This window comes from Vanellus vanellus, assembly GCF_965231255.1.
Source record: "Vanellus vanellus genome assembly, chromosome: 17".
NCBI classification, from domain to species: domain Eukaryota; kingdom Metazoa; phylum Chordata; class Aves; order Charadriiformes; family Charadriidae; genus Vanellus; species Vanellus vanellus.
This window is the reverse complement of record NC_138922.1, coordinates 11,217,705-11,240,758: the sequence shown is the minus strand read 5'-3', so window position 1 is coordinate 11,240,758 and position 23,054 is coordinate 11,217,705. Positions and strand designations below refer to the sequence as shown.

At 43.9% G+C, this 23,054-nt stretch overlaps 1 protein-coding gene across 1 annotated transcript; it reads left to right on the top strand.

The window, feature by feature from the left end:
* Positions 1-3,523: 3,523 nt before the first annotated feature.
* Positions 3,524-9,016, top strand: KPNA2 (karyopherin subunit alpha 2; the record flags this gene model as incomplete). The annotated part of the gene is made up of 10 exons (XM_082492336.1): positions 3,524-3,598; positions 3,696-3,833; positions 4,240-4,328; positions 5,140-5,408; positions 6,580-6,674; positions 6,773-7,036; positions 7,654-7,887; positions 7,975-8,157; positions 8,266-8,415; positions 8,515-9,016. 10 exons carry the CDS (start codon positions 3,524-3,526, stop codon positions 8,605-8,607), a joined length of 1,590 nt encoding a protein of 529 aa, XP_082348462.1. The 3' UTR covers positions 8,608-9,016.
* Positions 9,017-23,054: the final 14,038 nt, after the last annotated feature.

Sequence of the window (23,054 nt, the reverse complement as noted above, 5' to 3'; positions counted from 1 at the left end):
CTCCAGACTCTCTACTTGGACAGGATCTTCATTAAAAGGGCTGTAGGAGCATTTGGAGTGTTTCTACCGTTTAAGAAGCTACGGGTATGCCAGCCGCAGCGGAGAGGGGGAAAGCCTTCCCCTGCTCTGAGGGAAAGAGGGACCAACAGCGCGGTGGCCACGTCCCACTCCGAGAGGCGGCGGGCAGCCGTGCTGGCAGCAGCAGGTCTGCAGGCTCAGGTTCCCTCGTGCTTTGACCACAACGGCTCCGGAGGGCCCACGGTCCGACCCTGCCCGGGAGGCGGCGGCCCCCGCAACCCGGCCAGCCCGCCCCCAGCTCCGCCCCGGGACCGCCGCCTGAGGAGAACCGCGCGCCACCCGCCTCCTCTGGGCTCCCGGGAACAGTCACCGGCCACAAATCTGCGGTGGCCGCAGGCGATGCCCGCTCCGGCCGCCTCACGCTAGAGACTGGCCCCGGGCGGAGGCGCTCAGCTACCGCAGGATCCCCGCGGGATGGAGGGAGGTGGTGGCAGGCTCGGTGGCGCCTGGGAAGGGCCGCGGTGCCGGCGGGCAGGGCAGGCACCCCGCTGACAGGGCGGCGGTCGCGGCTGAGGGAATTTGAGGCCGTCCCAGCGGCGGAGCGGGTTGTTGGCCCCGGTCCGGATCTCCCGCAGCGCCCCCGGCCGCTACAGCAGCGGGCGGTGCGGCTAAAAATGTTGTGGAGGTCCGGGTGGGAGATGATACCATACCACAGCCGGAGAAGAGAGGACACAATCCGCGCTGGATCTGTCGCAGGGCCACAAAACATCTACGGCACGACCCAGATGGGACTCGAACCCACAATCCCCAGCTCCGGAGGCTGATGCCTTATCCATTAGGCCACTGGGTCACCCAGCAAAAGCTCCGAGCGCCGCGCTGTAAGAGCCCCGCCCGGCTGGCGCTGGCTCCGCCCCTAAACGAATTTTCACGTTCTCTCTGCTCGTGACCGGGAGGCCCCGCCCCTCCCCGCTGCCTCAGCCTGCGGCGCGCGGCGGCCGTTAGCGCCCTCCTCAGGAGAGCGGCCACCAGCGTCTATGTCCCGGGACCGTCGTCCCCTCACGGGCCTCCCGGCTTCGCTCCACCGTCCCGTCCCTCTGGCTGGCTCCTGCGCTGCCGTTAGCTCCGTCCCGTCGGCTCCGCACTCGGCTTCCTCCCCTCGCGGGTCTTTCCTCCTCGCACCCTCCACTGTCTCGATTCCCTCAGCCCCGACCTCCCTCCACCCCGCTGTTTGTTGCTCTCCTGTGTTGATAACAGCCCTTCCAGCTGTGACGCTGACACCTCCCTCCCACCCCAAGGCATGTTCACCCCATATCGGCCTACAGCACCCCGCACACAGCCACTTCATGTTTCCAAATCGCTGACAGCCCTCCTCTCCCTGCTCTGGAACACCCATCCCTGCACCTTCCTTCTTTCCTTTGTCCAGGTCACACTGCTCCAGACCATGCACTTTCCAGAAATTTATGACCCAGCAGACTTTCTCCACACTGGCTCTCCGGTCCTTCTCCACACCAGGTGTTTTACTTCAATTTCTACTTCTGAGCTGCTTTTTTGTCTGTCAAACTAGTCCTTTTTCAGTATCTCTGCTTGTCCCTCAAGTGCTTTCTCTTCTCGACCTCCCTACTATTGCTTAAATGTTTTTGTGATGGTTTTATTTTGCAGAGATCAGAACTGTAAGGCCCAAAGCAAGCTATGTAAAATGTCACTGGTAATGCCTCCTCCTCTCCAGATATCTTTGTCAACTACTGTGTGCGTCTGCAGATTAGTATAAATGGTTCATCAATGTACACCTCTGACACTTCTCTGCCCTGAATTGTACATTATAGACATCAAAGTGCTTGAGTTGCTGGCAGAGCCATGTTTTTCCACCAAGTTTTACACTTTGAATTACATCGCCTGTGAAACAGAGTGTTCTTCTGTATTCCACCCCTTGTAGATAGGCCAAACCCATCTGAAACAATGCCAAATCTGCCGATTTTCTGGGCATGCCACAAGGCCAGGCATACTGTTTGTGTTTTTTTGTTATTCTGTATAATTTAATTTTGTTCTGTCCCGATTGCTGTTGAATTGCTTTCAACTGCAACCTCACACCCCGTTGTCTTTAAATTCCTGTATGCCATGTTTCTGGGAGGCAACACTGGGAATCTCAGGAAAACCCTGCATTGACCAGGCGGTAGGAGGTAGAAATTAGTCTGTGTGTGCGGAAATGGCACGTTACTGCCCCAAACCGCGCAGAGCGGGATAGCCTCCCTCTTCCCACCCCATCCAGGGGGCGAACCGTCGGCCATCCTGCTCGCCCTCTGGCCCGCAGAGAGCCGCCCACTTGAAACTGCAAATCCCAGCATGCCCTGCGCCGCCTCCCAGCGGGGGACACGGCAGTCCCTGCGCGATGGATGCCGGGAGTTGTAGTGTCGAGGCAGAGGCGGACGCGCGAATACGTGACGTCTGGTCCGCCCTTCCGGGAGCACGGCGGGGATCCGTTCCTCTTCATCGCGAGACCAGCTGCATTTCAAACGGACCAATCAGAAGATTGCTATGGCTCGAACTGGCCAATGGCAGGGCGAGGCCCCGGGAAATTTAAATCCCGCCGGGAGCGGGCAGGGGCAGTGGCAGCGTGCTCGCAGGCGGTGAGCGGTGGTGGCAGCAGCAGGACGGCGGCTGGTGTGCAGAGCCCGCGGTGTAGGTGCCTGGCCCCGGGGGCAGGGAGGGGGAGCGAGCAAGTGCGAGCGAGCTCTGCGGCAGTGAGCAGCCGGGTGTGGGGGAGCGGGCGTCTGTCAGAAGGGGCTGGGCTCCGTCGGCGGCAGGGCAGGCCCTACGGGAGGCCCCTCCGGAGCCTTTTGGGTCTTTGGGGGACCAGGCCACTGCCTGGAGTGGGGCTGGCGCGTCCCAGAGCGGGCTGCGTGTTCCGGCTGAGTTGTGGGGCGAAATGAAACCCGCCCTTATGCAGTGGGTCACCTTGGAGCTGGCCGAGGTGTAGGGGCTTAACTGTGTTACTAGTGTAGCTGCTACTGTGTGGTGCTGGCTGCAGCGCCACAGGAAGTCCCCTCCGGGGGCATTCCCCGTGCAAGATCCCGTTGTTCCATCAAAAGGGGTCGGGGTGGGACTGGATGGGGTGCCTGTGCAATACAGGTATATGACAGCGAAAGCAGTCTTTAAAGTACGTGTGCTGTCTATGGGAACAAAAGTCAGTCTTGCTGCGAAAAACAATGGCTCTTACAATGTTTGTGGCTGGAGGTGTTATAAAATTATGTGTGTGTGTTAACTGCTTTTGTGTTAATGCTAGAGCTTGCTGTAACACCTAAGCATTTAAAGAGACAGCTTTTACGTTATTAACATCTTCAACAAAAACAAAGGCTGTTATTGTATATAATATGGGCAAGTGTCTCTAATTCCCAAGTATTGATCCCAGTTCTTAAATTTAAACTCTTGTGGAGTAAACTTGCTGTTTCTTATTTGCTATTTTCAGGCTTGTTTTTATCTGTTTGTCTCAAAAAATCTAATAAGCAAAATGTCTGCTAATGAGAATGCCAATGCAGCAGCAGCTCGCTTGAACAGGTTCAAGAACAAAGGAAAGGATACTACAGTAAGTATTTTGATGCAATTAGTATTTTAGCTAGCCTTCATCTCTTTAAACATAAGTTGTAAAAGCCAAGAACTTACTGTGAATATATATCCTTCAGGAAATGAGAAGGCGACGTATTGAAGTCAATGTAGAGCTGAGGAAAGCTAAGAAAGATGACCAGATGCTTAAAAGAAGAAATGTTAGCACTTTACCAGATGATGCTACTTCTCCCCTTCAGGAAAATAGGAGCAATCAGGTAAGTAGGTACTTGGAGGTCTTGCAATGTAAGCTCATGCCGCCACACTAGTATGAATCCCTTTTTGTGTGGGACACAGTGCTACTACATATCCATTGGACTTGGTAGTATAGACTTAAGTTGGTAATAGGCAATGCTCTTAAAATGTAGCTTAGCCAGTTGTGTTTAAGCCTACTGTAACAGTGGTGTGAAGCACCTGATTTAAAAAAAGCTTTCAGTAGTTCAGATAACTGTAGGTAAAGCTGTAGCTGATGAGGTTTTGGAGTATCACATAATGGTATAATCTTTTAATAAAGGAAGTGGTTTTTAACTAGAGTCTATTTGTAGTATTGCATAGGTGGCCTCGGTGGTCATGAAGGCAGACGCTTCTCCCAACAAAGCGTTCATGTAACTCTTTATTGTACAGGTTTCAGCACACTGGACAGTTGAAGAAATAGTCAAAGGAGTTAATAGTAATAATATGGAGCTTCAGCTACAGGCTACTCAAGCTGCCAGGTAAGGCGTTCAGAGGTAACCAATTCAGCTGTGCAAGCCAGTTACTAGGCAAGGTAGAAGAATTGGCTTATGAGCCCAAGTGTCAATTTATGGCAGCAGCTATGGCTCTTCTTATCAGACAGTATTTTCAAAACCTGAGTCAGCCTTCTATATAATGTTTAGGTATGCTTAATTTAGTCATAACTTTATTGAAATAGTGTGGCTTCTGAATGTTTCAAGTGCCTGAACGTTTCACTATGAAGCAGTAATTCTTTCAGGTGTTTTTGAGGTGGCAAAATAGACAGCGGTCAATCTCAGAGTTGTAGGAGTAAAAATAATAAACTCATTGTTATAGCAGAATAAGATATCTTTAAACTCTGTTAACACTTGACTACAACATTTGAGTGCAGTGACCTACCTTAGAATAATGTGAACAGTAAGATGACTGGGGTTTGAAGTATACCAAATTTCCTTTCTGCTTCCAAATCTTAATCTCTTTAGTGAGTTTGTATATTGCTGCAGTGCTGCTTCTGGTGGTTGTTAACCTGTCTGCTGAGAAACCTCTAGCAATTCAGATGTATTATGGCTCCTGAAGGTCTGCTTTATTTCAGAGTCTGAACAGAACCTCTAATATAGGGAAGACATGGCAAAAACAATGTTAACAGGTTTATGAAGCTAGTGTTTGGCTTGCCTGTACTTCTCCTTCCTGTCTTGTTGCATTGCCTTCTCTGAATGTTAAGGCAATGCTAAATGTTTTTAGACTGATTAACGGAATCTGTTGTTCAGATCTTTGCAGGCAAAAATAATGCTTTCTGTTTGTCTTCCTCCTTAGGAAACTCCTCTCAAGAGAGAAGCAGCCCCCGATAGACAATATAATTCGGGCTGGTTTGATTCCAAAGTTTGTCTCCTTCTTGAGTAGAGCAGACTGTAGTCCTATTCAGTTTGAATCTGCCTGGGCACTTACCAACATTGCTTCTGGCACATCAGAACAAACAAAGGCCGTAGTAGATGGAGGGGCTATTCCAGCCTTTATTTCGTTACTGGCCTCTCCCCATACTCACATCAGTGAACAGGCTGTGTGGGCATTAGGAAATATTGCAGGTATGTCAATATGCTACATAACTCTTTCAGACCTGCTCCCTTATTTCAAATAGGACGACATTACTACTGACATGGCATGTAGCATGCTGAGTTTATTGGGAAACCTTCCTTAATGCTTGTCAAGTAAAGACATACTCTGCAATGTAGAATATGCTGTAGACTATTCATCTTCAGAGATGGTATAAGATGTCTCATGCAACACCTGGCAACCTGTGGGTTGCATTACATGGATTTCTTCCATATTTTAGTTCAGTTTCGATAGACCTATGTAACAGTGCTACAAGATAGGGTTTTTTAACGTATCTCACTTGGTGTTTTTGACTTATCAATGAGCTCTGCGTGTTAACTACAAGAAGGAAGGGAGGAAGCAGATGGCTCACATAGTTACCATGTATGTGATGGCTGATGTTCCTTGCTTTGAAACAGCTACTTACTGATGTGAAAGTATTACATACTGAAGCCTCTCGTGTACTTCTCATGATTACTTGGTTTGCCAGTGTTGGATGCTACTTTTAAAAAAAGAAAAAATAAACCCCATCAATTAATAATATAATTATAATATTGTATGTGCTGTATTATTGTGGTTTCCCGCAGAGCCTTACAGAGAATAGTGAATGCCTTACAGAGAATAGTGAATCTTCACGCAGAAGAAATAAGCTCAATTAAAAACCTTGTTTGATTGGAGTTTTCTTAGTTTGTCCTTGGAGATTTTTAAACTCAATTGTAAAGTACTCTTTGTACCTTACAATAGAATAATTCAAACTTTGACATTCCTTCAGCAGTATAATATGGAACCCAGTCATGCAACCAATGATTATAATGCATTTGAAGTCTTGTGTTGTGGGAAGAGCTCTGTTCTACTGGTAGGCCTTAGATAAGTTTTCAAAGAAATATGCAGGTCCCTGCTTAGTTATGAACTCTAAGAACAGCTGTATAGAAAGCATATACTAAATTACTTCTTCAACAGAAAAAAAAAAAAGCAGCTTAGTGGCTTGATTAGCAAAACACATGCTTGTCATATGACTTAACCATGGCAGTAGTCCTTTTGTCCTCATTTCTTTTTATCTAGCCCTTAAGTGGTAGAAGAACTAATCTTCTAACACATAATAATTCTATTTACACGCATCCCTCTATTCTGGTCTTCACCTGGCTATTTTTCTTATTTTCTCAGGGGATGGTTCCATCTACAGAGATCTGGTTATTAAATTTGGTGCAATTACACCACTGCTGAGTCTACTAGCTGTTCCTGATCTCTCTTCTCTAGCTGTAAGTGCGCGGTATGATTCAAGTTACAATTACTAGTAAGTGAGCAAAAAAGCTCAAGTAACTAAACAGTTGCTACCCATTTATTTCAATTCTTGCAGTCTGGATATTTACGCAATGTTACCTGGACCCTCTCAAACCTGTGTCGTAATAAGAATCCTGCACCACCCATAGAAGCTATTGAGCAGATTCTTCCAACTCTTGTTCGGCTCTTGCATCATGACGATCATGAGGTGTTAGCAGACACGTGCTGGGCACTTTCCTATCTAACAGATGGTTCCAATGACAGGATAGAAGTTGTAGTGAAAACAGGACTGGTGCCACAACTTGTGAAACTCCTGGGATGTAGTGAACTGCCAATAATGGTAAGCTATCAGACATGCAGATTGCTGTTGCTTGATTTGAGTCATGAATAAAACCACATTTAGAATAGTGTCCATGTAACTGATTCTTTTCAAACATAAATCTGATGATTGTTCCAGATTTTGCACAGGTAAGACTTGAGCTTCCCTTTTGCCCCACATGAGGCATAGACTATTGCTGTTAAAGACCATCAAGCTTCTTACATAATCGTTGGATTTAAGCACAGGCCAGCACAACAGTCAACATCCTTTAAAGCTTGCTTTTAACTCTAAACTACTGTTGCAAATCCTTATTCTAGGGACAGTGTTTAAAGAGGGCTCTGTGTACACTATAACATAGTATAATAAAACTGCATTAGTACTTAGGAGATGGTTTTTCCGAAGCTCTGCTATGGGTAGTTGTTTGCAGATTGGCCTCAGAAGGTGTGCAGTCTTAGCATGCTTAATGTCTGCATATGTAATGCTAATGAGGAGCTTAAAACTCATCAATACATAGCATATCATGATATGCTATCTAGCTGGGAAAGCTAGAGTGGAGGAGCATCAAGTATGGCTGTATTTGTCTAATCTGTATTTGAACAATACCCACTTTCCTAAGTACTATTTCATATTTGTTTCAGACTCCCTCATTAAGAGCCATAGGAAATATTGTCACTGGTACTGATGAGCAGACGCAGATTGTTATTGACTCAGGAGCACTATCTGTCTTTCCAAGTCTCCTTTCTCATCATAAAAGCAACATTCAGAAAGAAGCAGCATGGACAATGTCCAACATCACTGCTGGACGACAAGACCAGATTCAGCGAGTTGTAGACCACGGTCTTGTACCTTATCTCATTGGTATTCTGAGGAAGGTAAACAAAAACTATATTTATTCTGCTATTACTAGTAGCAATAGCTACTACTCTTTGTGTTTAAATACCCTGCTTTTACCTTCACAGGGAGATTTCAAGTCTCAAAAGGAAGCTGTGTGGGCTGTGACTAACTACACAAGCGGTGGAACAACTGAACAGATTGTGTATCTTGTTCAGGCTGGTGTTGTTGAACCCCTGCTGAATCTCCTCTCAGCTAAAGACAGTAAAACTGTGCTAGTTATTCTGGATGCTATTTCAAATATCTTCTTGGTATGTGGATGCAGTATACTTGGTCATTGTCCAAGGTGTTGCTAATAGTTCTCCAGTAGTTGGTGACATACAACTTTCCTGAGGTTATCCCATGCTTGTCTCTTGCAGACTGCTGAGAAGATTAATGAGACTGAAAAACTTTGCCTCATGATTGAGGAGTGTGGAGGTCTAGACAAAATTGAAGCTCTTCAGTCACATGAAAATGAACAAGTGTACAAAGCCTCATCCACCCTGATAGAGAAATATTTCTCAGCAGAAGTAAGTGGCTGCAGGATTTTTTTCCATTTTTTTCTATTCTAGCACTGACTGCTAAGTTAAAATGCTACTGCTCTTTCAAAACTTTTCTTTTTCCTCTAGGAGGAGGAAGACCAAAATGTTGTACCAGAATCTACTGCTGCCAGCTACACTTTCCAAATTCAGGGCAATACTCCAGATACTTTCAACTTCTAGGTCTTGCACATACTGCAACCACCTGCAAGTTGTTTGGCACACAAATGACTGCCACTTCTTTGTCTTAATAGTTTCTCTTGGTTTTTTACTGTGTTTTTTTTTATGTGACCTGTAGCACTTTGTCCAACTGAAACATACTTGAACAGTTCAAAACTGTACATATTATGTGAATTTCTAACTGTAAACTTCATTCTTTCTGAGATACCTGTAAATACTTGTTCTCTTTCTGGCTCTTACTGTCCTTGTCAGGCATAAGAATGCAAGTGGGCAATACAGGCTTCTCACAAAGCATGAGCCACTACTGTGCATAACCTCTTCATAACCTACTATGTTCCATGTAACCTATTGCTGTAATCAATACAGAGTAGGCTTTTAAAGAGGATTTATGTTTAAAGTTCAATAAAGTGACATCAACATCAAATTGAACTGTGTCGATTGCCCTCTTAAAAGGTGACTGATAGGAGGGTAAGTATATTTCATTAAAATGTATAATGGCAAGAAGGCAGGCCTAAACAGTGAGAGATTCAGTTCTGAAGATGGTGGTTTTGAAACAGCTTGGCCACCCCAAGCTTTGACTTCTGCATATAGCACCCTTCTATTACTGCAGAACAAATGAATTGCTACTGCTCTCGAGGTAAGTCGTATAGAAATCTGATTAGTTGTACCCTGTTCACAACTGAGCTAAACTATCTTCTGCCTTTTGGAGAAATATTTAAAGATTGTGGTAGCACTACTGAACTGTGAGCAATTAGAGTGGAGGAGGTGCAAGTATAGCAGTTAACCAATTGCAAGTATGTTCAGGTAGCCTTTGCCTAGAGCATAGGAAATTCTTTGAAGCAGTTGCCTGCTTTCAAGACCAAAAATAAAGGCCTCATCTTGGAATCTATTGCCCCCCTGCTTCTAAATTGTTACTTACAGTAACCTACTCTGTCTCTAAAGGTGTTTGTGCAGGCTGGGATTGCGGGGGGAGGGTAGCAGACAGAGGAAGAACTGTTTTCCAGCTTTTTGGAAAAACCTGGATTGATCTATTTCATTAACTGGAACCCCCCAGGAGTCAGTGTGTCTGAATAACTATATTGACTCAGCTCTCTGAGCTTCTCTAGCTCTTGTGATGGTGCAGGAGAGGTCAGGTTTTCATGGCTAAATTTCTCATAAGCACAACTTGTATTTGAAATGGAGCATGTCACTGCGGTGTTGTATCTTGGGTATCTCTTCAGTTATTAATAGAAGGTAGGGGAAAGAAAGCTAGTGTGTAAGCAATTCCCTCTGAGTTCTTCAAGACTCTGCTCCTCTCTTGAGGGGTGGGGTGTTAAAAAATCTAATCCATAACAATGGCATGTGCCCAACCCTGCCTTCTATCTGTACCCAGGGGAGAGGCTGCAGGTGGCTCCCAGCACCTGCAGAAGAAGTTGTAGGCAGTGCCAGGCTGAGGAGCAGAACCCAAGTCTAGCACCACACATACTGCAACCCCCTCAGGACTGCATTCCAGGATTATCTTAGCGGTACCTGTTTCTTTCCACTTCACACATCAGCCTTGTGATGCTGAAACTCTTATTGTTCAGCAGAGGTAAAACCAATCAAATATGGCTTTTATGCATCTGCAGTGAAGCTTTGTGTGTCCTATGCTTTGTTGTTAAACCTCCAACTTTCACCTGAAAATATCAGTATTAAAATTATTTTCTGTGTAACTGTCTGTAGAGAACTGAAAGAATTAACCTATATAAAAGCAGATATAAAAAGCTTACACAAATGACATCCTTGCTTCTGTATACTTTGTTTGTAGGCTTATAAGGGCAATGACATAATGACTTGTGAAATACAATTCAGAATTCTTGAGTAACTTTAGATTTCTAACTGTAAAATATCACATCTTCCCGTAGAGGGTGCTATAGGCAACCGCACAGTCTCGTTTGCTTCTAAGAGGCTTATGCGATGCTTCATCCTGCCTGGACCACTCGGGTATGATGTACATTCTTTTCCTATTAAGAAAATACTGACATAAAATCCATTGGGGCACCTCTTGTAGTTACAGAAAACATCCATGTGCTAATTCCTGATGCTTAACCTGATTAAATGTGGTACCTCGGAGTACTGTTACTTAAAAACACAACTCCTTGCTTAAACTGCTTTTTAGTATATATGCAGTTAATTTGACTTTTCTATCTCTGTATATGGAAAAGGGGATGAGAACACAGAACACTTATTGAATAGTGTTGTCTCTCTACTTTTTTTCCCCTGAAGTACTTGTTTCAGAATTATCTAATATACTGAGTTGTTAATAGAACACTGCACATTCTTCTCTAAGTGCTTGACACCTTGATGACTTAATAATTAACTTTCTGGGGACCGAGACTTTGTTTTAATCCAAGAAAAATGTGTTCAGCCTATCCACCACTGAGCCCTGTTCTTGGCAGCATGTATTTCCACAAGCAACAATCTACAGCGATTATGAGTAAGTGACTGGTGTGAGTCACTCCTTATTCTAAGAAAATGCGAACTATTTCTGAGGTTAGGATCACAGTCACCCATTAGGCTGTGTATCTAGCTTAAAAAAGTAGTAGGTGCAAAAAGGGTGAGGAGAATCATTATTGCTCCTGGTTCTTGGCTTGTTGGTTGGGGTTTTTTTTGCCTGTGTTGCCCAGCCAGATTTAAGAGCCAGCCTTCTTTATTTGGCAAATGCCTAATTCAGGATAAGGGCTGGAATAAATATCTGGTGGCCTATGTGTAAGTCTGCCAACTCCTCTGCGCTGAGAGCAACAATAACGGACCCCTGCTGACATCAACTGCCTTGGAATGCAGTTGTTGCTAATGCTATTTTATCTGTGGAGTGATGGCAAGATTTCAGTGTAAGATCCCAGCAAACGTAACCACCTCTGAAATTCTGATGCTAGCAGATGCTGCGTGTGTGATTGCTTCCACCTCCTGTTTCCAAAGATGCTAGGCTCTGAAAGAGGAGCAGAGGCTTTGCAGTCCTGTTCTTCAACAGCCTCTCTGTTCACTTTCTGCTACAGGAAGAACAGTTTAAACTGTGGAAAAGCTAGAAATGGTTAAACTAGGGGAAATCTATTCTTTATTTCCCTGTAATTTAGACTGTGAAATACTCTCTTAAGTGAAGCTGCTTCCTGCCACTCTATACAGAATGATTTAAATTACACAGAATTACACGGTGGTATATCAGCAAAAAAGAACAGCTGTAAGTTTACAGGAAAAAGAATTCACTAGCCAACAATATTTCACAAATCTCTTCTGCTTCTAAATCTATTTTGCAGCAGAGCAAACTGCAATACCAGAAAGTTATCCACAGACATCCAAAACGTAGCTGGGAGAATCGACCCAGAGTCTGAGAATCCTGATGTCCATTCCTTTAGTTAACCCATGGCACCTCTGGTCACCATTCTCTTTCTGCTGAATAGAGGATTATCCCAGCAGGATTGAATCCCTTTTGGGATAAGGTACAACATCACATTTAAGCACAGGTCTAAATTTTGGGAGCGTATAAGATTTGGGGGAAAAGTACTGTTATTCAAAACAGAAGTAATTAATGAAAGTTAATTGTGACTAGTGCTATTTGGCCTAGAGAGGAAAACGTTGGCATTCTCACTTTAAAACCTAATACATCAACCCTTTGCCTGGAGTTAAAAAATTAAGTTTGACTCACCTTCAGGGGAACGTGGTAGGAGAAAATTCTACGAGGGAATTAGGTGACCCCTCCTAATGTTGGGAGGGGTATACCTAACGCAACTGAAAATTTAAGGAGAGGAAAAAAACATTCACAAGAACACTCAAACGACAAGTGTGCAAAGTCGTTCATTGTGTTTGGAAAACAATCCCTTCTTATTGATTCTTAGTGTGGCACTGATATGAGTCAGGCAGAAACTCAGCATGTAGATGGCTAAGAAAGACTTGATTCGCTGTGAGTTTCATAGCATTTCATATGGAATAAGGGTCACTGGATTCCAGTCCTGTTCCTGACTGCAGAGCACTGTCTGTCTCAGACTGGCTCCAGGAAATGGACGCTCTTCCGCAGAAGCCAGAAGATTTCGTGGAAGAGCCGTGGCCTGTTTCCAGGTTGCAGTTCACCCACTGCTCTAGGGAGTGGCATTAGTGGGAGGGAAGTGAAGTTGGGATTTAAAGGGATGAGGAGAGAGAAATTAAAGCAGGGTGGGGGAAAAATCCTGATAATTCTTATTGCTTGACCACATTAAAACGTGCTAATCGTTTAAATATAACAATGGGCCAAATCCCGAAGTGATGTATAAATCATACATCAGGAAGGGAGTTTCAGTTGAATGACATACTAAAACTAAAATCAATGGCACTGATTTCACCGCAGAAGAGGTTGAATTACACCTACGAGCTCAACAAAAGAGGCAGTATAATGAGGAAGGGTTCTACTTTATTTCATACCTTTCTCAATTTGCATTGCAATGTGCAATGAAATCATGACATCTTTTGAAGGAGTGAGTTTTAGATATTGAGATACATATATACATATAAAAAGTGGGAAGCTGCTTAATTTGTTATGTGTAACAGCTTTGTGTATAGGTTCACCGTAATAAAATAGTTATAATACCAGGAGTATGTAACTGTGCTCTGTGGGCATGTGGAAGACTGGATGTACAAAGTTATCAGAAAATCTTGAATAATCTCCAAGGCACATTTCCATCATCCAAATCACTTCATTTTTACCCACTATATGAAACAGATGTAAAAATAGCTCGTTCATCAGTGGATTGCTACACATATTTGGGCTGCAGAGGTTCAATTCTGTTCAAAGCAACACTGTGAAATCATTTGCAGAATGTTGCTGTTAATCAGAAGCAGCAATTTAATGTTACGTATCCATCTCTCCTCCCACCCCCAGCTCCCCTTCCCAATTCTGAACAGGAAACGACACTTGGACAGAGCTCAGCATACTAACTTTCTGGATAGACTCTCTAGGAATGAGGAGGGACTTGAATTCTCTCCATATGTCATTTCCTTTCCCCTAATGGCTAAAAAAAAAACATTGCTGCAGTCCATATAACTTACAATAGAGAGAACATTACCAATATAGGAAAATAAAGGTGGGGGGGTGGGACAGACAGGACATCCACATTCCATTTCTGAAGAACTGCTTTGCAAAATTTGCCTCGAATTAAGCAGGAATCTTTCTTCTGTGTAGAAAGATTTTTATATATATATAGTTCCTAAAACTGAAGCTATTACCCTGTCTGTACTTAAGTGTATATCACCACCTGCAGTCTGTGGCCAGACATGGATTAGAAAAGGAAAATGTAAGTAGAGGAGGAATGGTGACAACTGGGCAAGATTTAAATTCAGTCAGAAAGGAAAAACAGAGGTGATTGAGGAAAACTGACAATGGTGATCTAATAATTTCTAATAAACCCAATTTTAATAGCAAATAATCCTAGAAATTACTTGAGAAAAAATAGATTAGCCCATTCCTGCAACCAGCTTTTGTCCAGACTACCTTTAAAAACTTCTCAGTATAACCAATAGCATACGCAGATATCTTACACTACTGCAAAATACAAAATGATCTGCTGTATTCCACAGCGGATTTGCAGCTGTCAACAGAATTCACTGTGCCATAGTTACAAACAAACAAAAAACCCCACCAGGAATAACATAACAAAAAAAACCAACCCCCAAAAACCATTTTAACTAAACAGAAAACTTACATCCTCACAGCCAACCGTGTATTAGACTCAAATTGGAACATAATGTATTTCTATCAAAAAAATCCAGAAGTTTGTTAAATTTGTAGCAGCCAAACTGCAAGACACTTTGCAGAACAAATGAGAGATGGCATTAGCTCAAAAGCCCCTGAATTTTGCCGTCAGTGAGTGAATACACACGCACAGAGGGGCTAGAGGCATCTGCTTGTGGGATGATTACATCCGATTGCAGAACCGAACCCGCACATCTTTTATTAGACATATTGCCTAATTAGACACATTGCCCTGAATTCTACTCCCAAACAGAAAAGAAAAATACCCACCTTTCTTCCAGTTCTATTTTAAAGGTTTTCAAGAGTGGAATAAAAGAACGATTCAAGACACATGGTGACAGATTTTGCTTTAGGTTACTTTTAGCACTTCACTAGACCCACTAACCTACTTAAATGTCTGTGCTGTTCTTATCTGGCATGCAACCTTGCTTTATAATTTTTAGGATGAAATAATTTTAGAGGTAACTCTCAAATCGATTTCACAGTGGGCTTGTGGGTGACTGTTAAAAGAAAGCACAAAAGAAGCTAGTACGGATTGTGGGATGGGGTCGGTATTTCTGCAGTTCAAAAAGTGTTAGGAATTGGATTAAAAACAAAGAGGGAGCGTGTTTGTTGAACCCACAAATGCTTTTGTGTCATGATTGATCTTATTTATAGTTCTAGTTTTCATGTAACATGTTTATAAATGTCTACAGACTTGTTAATGTAAGACAAAACAGAGTGCTTCCAAAGCCAGTTAGCCTGCGCTCTTTTCAGTAATTCACAACACTCTGTGAGTATATGTGGTATGCACATTTTAGGACAGCTCATTCTGAATCTTAGTGGTTGCTAACCCATGACAGAAAACAATAATCTTGTGGGGTTAAGGCTTTGTTAGAGGTTTTTATCTTTCAGCCTTGCATATTCAACTATCTGTAGAAGTACACCACAGTGTTATAATTTGATGAATCTCCTGGAATTAATCATGTCTCTTGAATGGAAATCTTTGGAAGTAACTTGTATGAGGCACATGGAAAAACTTCCACTTTCTTGAAGAAACATAGAAAATCAGAATTGCCAGGTGAGGGCCATTCTAAGTGTTGATGCTGCCCCGAGAGGCTTGCTTTCTCTGCCAACATGAGCTGGGCAGAGGAGCCTGTTGCCAGCCTCGTTGCCTGTCTATATTGGTATTTGTCTCTAATAGCCACGGTCCCTGTAACAGGTTGGAATGGGATAAATTGGTCCTCTTGAAAACCTCATCTTAACCCCTGATGTGTGGAAATCTGTAAAGCTAGAATCATGAGGTTTTAATCCCTGAATATCTACAATGGCCAATAAGAACAAGCTAATTATGCCAAAGTATTAAGGCTTATCGATAACGTTCCAGGGTTTTTTGGGAGTCGGGAAAGCATCTCTGCTTTCCTTTGCTCATGGATGGAAAGCACTTCCTCCAAAGCACTAGGTAGTGGCTGTGGCCCAAGCAGGATGTTCACGAGGCAGACCAAGAGATTGATTTCAGGTGGCAGCTTCCTCCAATGTATCACTCTTGTTCAACAGTGTCCAAAGGGTGAATTTACAGCAGCAGGACTGAGTCAGCTTTTGGCATCGCTGTCAGTGGCACCCTCCTCTCAGTAACAGCATAGTCAACACTCAGAGAGACTTACAATATAGGAGATTTTACAGCTCATCTTTTGCAGACAACAGAGTTGTTATTTCAAATTGATGCGGGGCCATGGGGGATAGGAAAGACTAGAGAAGGTTCGGTATTACTTTAGTGGCTAAATAACATGGCTTGGCAGAAAACAGTGCTGCATGTCAACTCTTAAATACTTGTTTGGGCTGACAGTCTTCCTAATAACACTTCATTTGTCTAAGCTGCATACCGCTGGGACAAATACACAATGTCAAGTTGAATTAGGCGATATCCGGAGACAGATGTTGCAGTACAGTAGTAAAGTAAATTCTTGATACATGTCACTCAGAGGAGACTGTTTCTAACTGTCTTATTCTGTAAGATCTTTTATGAACCTATTTATATCAGCCAAATAAATCTAAGGATGAGATTCTACAGTTGCTTCGTTCACAAAGCAACATGAGAAGGTCCTGCAGAGCAGTTGCATGAGGGAACATGCGGTTCTTCAGGAAACCTTAGTAATCTCAGTTGGAACACTTCACATGTAGCTCTTAAAGCACTTGACAAAGCCAGTCATCCAAGAGTCTGGTAAAGAAATTGTATTATCAACAGTATTTTATGGGTAAATAATTGGAAATCATGAAAGAATAAAGGAAATACTTTTCAGAAATAGACCTTCTTTTACCTAGGACTCTTGGAGACCTGGTTTGTACTTTGAGTCAGCATTCCCGCTGATTTTGCACGTAAGACAAATCACGGAAAACCTTTCGGGCCTAAGATACTTCACTATGCTCAGAGACTGAAGCTAGGCCCTGCCCTTTGCCCCGGGCTGTTAAAAATGCGATGCAAAGCCTGTCGTTGGGCCATGGCTTGAGAGACACTGGACATTCAACAGCAGAGAACAGTGTTGACGTGAGCTGGGCAACGGGGCCGGAACACAGGTGTAATCCAGCGATTTGCCCAAGCACCAGGACATGGTTTCTCATGATAGATTTACCCCATTCAGAAAGTGAATTTTTGCCTCTGGCTAGAAATAAAATGCAATGCAATGCATCTATTTATTGTGTTCAATGCCTGTCTCTTTAAAACCTGCCTTCTTTTTTTGTTTCCTGCTGCTTCTTCTTCTTCTTATAAAGTCGCATTAGGATACTGCTGTCCTGCAGGACATGATGAGGAAATAACATGGCTAAAGAACCACATGGAATATCTGTGCATCAGTTACTAATCTGTTCTGGATGGACGGACTTAGAAGTTATCTTAGTGACTAACCACTGGAAAATCCTGTGATATGGGAGCTCATGCATTTTTTTGTAGCCACAGCTGCAGTCATTTCCCTTCAGAGACACATCATTTCCCCAAGACACATCCTGTCTCAGAGGGCTATGGTGTCTGCTGCTCCAAGCTTCTGTCCCCTTTTTCAGTAACCAGCATAGGGGTGGAGATTTCCTTCCTAGTTTCTTCTCTTGAAAAGCTTCATCTCAAGCTCCAGCTTGAGAAATGGATTGAATCTTGACCTCTTGCATAAACATTGTCTCTGCATGCCAAAGGGAGTCCTAGTGAGAACCAGAGCCCCTGTCTAGACTTGTTTCTTCATCATATAACTCTGATAGGTATGTCTTCCATTGCTGGGTTAACTCCCTTTGTCTCTGAGTAGTGACAGTGCCAGAGCTAAACCAGATATTTAAGCACGTGCTTCTGAATACTTTAGTGCAGTTTGTTCAGTTCACCAGCAGCGCGAACAATGAGCCAGTCTGATATTTTTCACAATCTGCAAAGGGAAATAAGGAATCTTGTACACAGTGAAACTGTCTATTCCTCGTCTTTCTTCCTGAAATGCAGGGGTGCTTTGTACATGACCTCAGTAGGGTTTGATCCTTTTGTATGAAGAGGGGCAGGGAAGGTAACAGAAAGCCTCACGGGGGGCAGAATTCCATTCAGGAACAGGACAAAAGCGCGATGGATCTGCAATGAATTTAGAAAGTACTTTTCTACAGTAAGAAGTTATGAATGGATTAGAAGGATTAGAAGGAAAACCTGTGCCAAAGAGGCAGACAAGAAGAACGATGCCCATTGCAAGCAAAGATGTTGCTGGAGCAGGTGAAGGCTACTAACCTAGTCTAATGACTAGATTTTACTGAGTACTGCGTTGGGACATCAAATTGGATAAGGCCTACTTGTTACTAGGCACTCTATTACCATGAGAAGAGAAGGTCCCTGTTTTGAAGACCCTTGCTGTTACTGGTGGAAATTGGCTTGGGACAGACAGTACACGCTAGTGAAAAGTACACAGCAGGCAAACAAATTAAGGCTTCTTTAAAATGTTTTGCAAAGTGATAAATAGGAATGCTTTGAAAGGGAATGAGTTAATTAGGCAAATTAAGAAAGAGGCAGGGAACACTGGTGGCATAAATGTTCGTCATTCTTCACAATTTCTTTTTTTCTTCATTTATCTTTTTTTTTGCCAACATTAACAAAGCTTTACCAGAAAAAAAGAAGAAAAATACTTATGTGATAAGAAAGGGAATGGACTTGTGTAAATATTCCAAATTTATTTCTTTTCAGATTAAATTAGAGCTAACAAATCTAAATCTTAATGGGGTTGTCTATGTGTACACTGCTGTAATACTTTTCTTCTCAGAACTAGACCATTAGATGACAAAAATAGGCATTTAGCATTGACAGTTGCACATACAGCAGGAACACACCATAGAGAAAAAGGAAATGGAGGTGTAATTCTCTTCTGATCAACTCTGTCGGTAACTCTATGATCTCCAGGGGTGGTGTCTATAACTCAACCACGATGGGCTCTGGGAGATTTAGTAAAGGAATACTAGTAGAAAGAAATACAATCCAGATAACTTTAAATATCTTTATTTTAAAAAATTGTCTCAGGAAAATAGTTTCAACTTTTTAATTTACTCCCAAAAGCTTAACAATAGGGGCAGGACTCTCTTGCTTTCTTGATATCATCACAGAAGCTGGGGAAGAATGTGATATAACACCAGCCAGCTCTCATTATTGCTGAAGGAATGTGGTGTGATTAAACCTCTATACAGAAGGAAATGGAATGTAATTCTTACACATTGATTTGCTTTGAACACATACCACATGCTGAGGAATGAGTTTCCAGTGTACTCTCCCATTTAAGAGGACCTCACCTCCAAAAAATTAATTACAACTCTCCTCTTCTGAAAATGAACACTATTTGGTTAAAGATGTTTGTTCACATTTCCAAACCCACTAAATCTTTAGAGAAATACCTGTGAACGTAAAGCCTTCCTTTTCTTCCTCTTGGAAAATTCAAGAAATCAAAGCTCTTTTTTGTGCAGCCATAGAACAAAAGTCTTTGTATTTCTAAATACTTCTTCAAAAGTTTCACTTATATGACACCAACTATGAAATTATTTTGTCCTTATGGACTCGTCTACAACCCAGTTGGTGTCCTAAAGATGCCTGAACTTACCACTTTTCTATACATTTCCTCCAACCCTTGCGACTGTGCCTCAGTTGCTAACTTGTGGCTGAAGAGGACTGGATGGGACTCTCTCCTGAGTCCAGCAGTGAGGCTGTCATCCAAGAAGTGAGCTGCGGGGTGATGCAAGGCACTCCCTTCCCTCCGGATCCGAGCTAGCTACCTCATCTTGAAAGGATTTGTTGCTCAATGGTATCAGCCTAGAGTGAAACACGGATCACTTGTCAGCAGTTAATGATGATATTTGCTTGCTTACCTCACAAGATCAGCACTATAAAGCATGAAACCTCTTCTCACCCTTGAAATGGAACTGCATAAAGACAAAACTTACTGTAAACTGTTGGCTTCTAAAACCTAAAGCAGGAAGAGCGAGATTAAATCCGCTCCATTAAATCTGAGAATATTTTGAGAACTTGGGGGATAGCACTGGCACAAGAAACAGTGGATCATAACATTCATGTGGAATTCTTTTGCTGGAAAAGCAGCACTTTCAATCATTGGATACTGTCAAACTGTATCTTTGGTCTCCTGCATTCCCTGCAGTTCTTGGCACTTTGGAACGCTTCCTGACCTCTGCTCACTGCAGATCTCCCACAGATCCCGCAGTGAGCCGCTCCTCTTAAATTGTGCTTGGCAACTCCACTCAGTGAAGGGGAACAGAGAATAAAAGTCCTGATTGCCCTACAGAATTGGGAGATGCGATGGGACAGAAACATCTGTGGGACATCCGAGGTGCAGTCATTGCAATGCTTACACAAAGCCAGAAGGGAAGAAGCAAGCAGTTTGCATCTGGTGCGTTTGTCTGTCCAAGTGCAACCTGATCTAGGTCATTTCTACAGATGTTAGTCAAGAGACAACATAGTCTTGACCTAAATGGGGCACGTATCATGCCTTGCAGATGTTAATGAGAGCTAAAGACCCTCCTCTCTCACCCTATTAAAAACATACCTACTGTATAGGACTTTCTTATGTGCCACTGATGCATTTGGATGTATTAGTAAAAAAGCTCAAGCCATGTAGGTGTATTCAAAAATAAATAAATCTTGCAGCCAGTGCATTTTATACAGTGACTCAAATGCACAAACTGTCAATTAATGCTCTAACACTTGCAATATATCACAGTATTTTCACTGAAAGGTGAGCAGCCTGTCCAAAAATCTCAGAAAAATTGATAGTTCGGCAAGTTGCTTTCTGAAAAGCAATATGAAACTAATTACACTTCATGACCTTTAAAAACTTTTAATGAAAGCATTAAAATGTTCATATACCTACTGAGGAATGAAATACTATACCTAATCCCAATAGTTTTATTTTTAAATATTTGCATCACAATTAATGTCTGACACGCTACTTATCCATTAGAAAAAGATCATGTAGCAAGAGTACTATGTTTAACATAACATTAAATACTTTTGTCAAACTATATCAGAATTATTGAATGTTGGGTTCAGAGTGCGCTGCAAGGCCCCAGAAACAAATAATCATAATATGTTAGGAAAAATCTAGAGTAACCTAGAAATATAAGCATGCGAAAAGTAGCTTCATATTTTGTTTTTCTATTCCGTTCAGCAGTGCCCAGGTAATGTTGCAATATTTGCAAACCATCAGCCATTTGCTTTATATAGTTGGGTTTAGAAAAGGATAATGACCTGGCGATGTGAATTTGCAACAGATTGAAACTTTAATAGTATGACCTTCAATTATGAAGGCTGATTTTTCTTTCCTTTTTTTTTTTTTAATGCAGGAATCAGGACACCTGGAATGTCCTTGAGGTGTGTGTGAATTTACGTAACTATTATAAAGTAACCTTTTAACTGTTTCAGTGCAGCATATATGCCATAAAATCATTAAATATATTGTGTCTGTGTTTTGTAGTAAATAAAGTTGAGTGTTGACTTGTTTCAAATTCTCTTTGCTTGGAATAGTGGGTAAGCAATGAAATCGGTATTTTCTCTCATGCTCCGGCTGTGCTGGGAAGAAAGGCTCCGTTCCGATGACTGCTAGTTCGGTGTGAAACAGGCAACTGCACAGGCAACGAACACAGTCCTGTGCCAGGAAGGGGTCCCAGGTCCTGCTCCCAGGATTCCTCCACTCCCAGGTGAAGTGACATTGGAAGAGCAGTGCCACCACATCAGGGAGCATCGGAAACGTCCACCTGGAAGCACACTTTGGGGGGCAGGAGATGTGAGTCTGCACATACCTGTTGTGGGGAGGGCTATCATTTTGAGGGAGGAAAGCTTCGAGAACAGCATCCCACTTAGAAGGCCTTCAGTGGGAGAAAAATTAGTTTCTCAACCCAGATTGGATTTTAATGATACCCAAACCCCCAGCTCTGTCAAGACAGGACCGCTCTAAACATGCTTACAGCTCAGTTCTGTGTACATAACTTCAGACAGTAAACCTCCTGGGCCATGCAGAAGCTAAATTATAAACTCTGTGAAGCACAGGTTCTCTCTTCATCCTGTGTTTGACCCCTGATCCACAGGCTGGATCCTTATCTACGACTACCCACATGACAATACTTTACAGGTTGCCTCAACAGGAAGAAGCCAGTGCAGTGACACGACCAAAGGAGTTGTGTGCAGAGCATACTGAATATTAGCGAGGTCGTTAGTAATCATAGGTGCGTGGTTTAATCAGCTCAGTCTTCAAAGGTAAACTTTGCTGTGGTGTCCTCCGTAGCTTTCCTGGCAGCTCTTCCCACCCTTCAGCTCTCCTCACAGCAAGTGCTGCCGCACTGGCAACACTCCGAGAGTCACCTTTCCTCCGGGATGGCAGTGAGACTAGGCCACATGGCGTGGATGCAATGCATTTCATTTTATTTTTTTATTATTTTGAGAACAGCAGTTCACAGAACTGGGCTGCTGATCTCTACAAAACGCAGATAAGGGGTGAATCGGTCCAAAGTTTAAGTTTCCAGGGCCAGTCTGTCACACCCTATCCATGGAAGTCCTGCCCTGGATCAGAAACGCTCCCCCAGTGTGGCTACCCACGTTCCAGCCTGGCTTCCAATTCCCACTCATATGGTCGTGTCCCATTTGTACCTTTGATTCTCCTGTCCCAACGGCCCCCACAACGTCCCCACCATCTTCTCCCCCACATCCCTCCTCTCCCGCCATGGCAATTCACCGCTCCCCCCCCCCCCCCCCCCCCAGCTCTCCCGAGGAGGACCCTGAGCCTCGGCGCCACCTCCATGCGCTTCCCCCTTCAGCAGAGCCTGAGGCGGGGCGGGAAACAGCGGCGGGCTCCCCTGGGGGCGGGCGGGCAGGCCGGGCCGGGCGAAGCGGCCGTCTGTCCGCCCGCCGTGCGGCCCCGTCCCCGGCTTTGTTGTGCTCTCCGCCCGGGCTCACGGGCGAGGGGGCGGGGAAGCGGAGGGAAGGGAAGCGGGGAAGGCGGCCGCGTCTCCTCCTCCGCCTCCTCCTCCTCCTCCTCGGCCCCGGCCCCGGCCCCGCTCATGGCGACGCTGGGCACATCCGGGCTTCTCCTCCTCCTCCTCCGGCGGCCGCCGCTGCCCTGAGCGCCCAACCCGACTCCATTAGCGCCTCCCCTCCCCCCGTCTCCCTTCCCGGACCCAGAGGCAGGGGGAGCCCCGGGCAAGGCAGCGCCGAGCCCGCGGAGCGGCCGGGGAC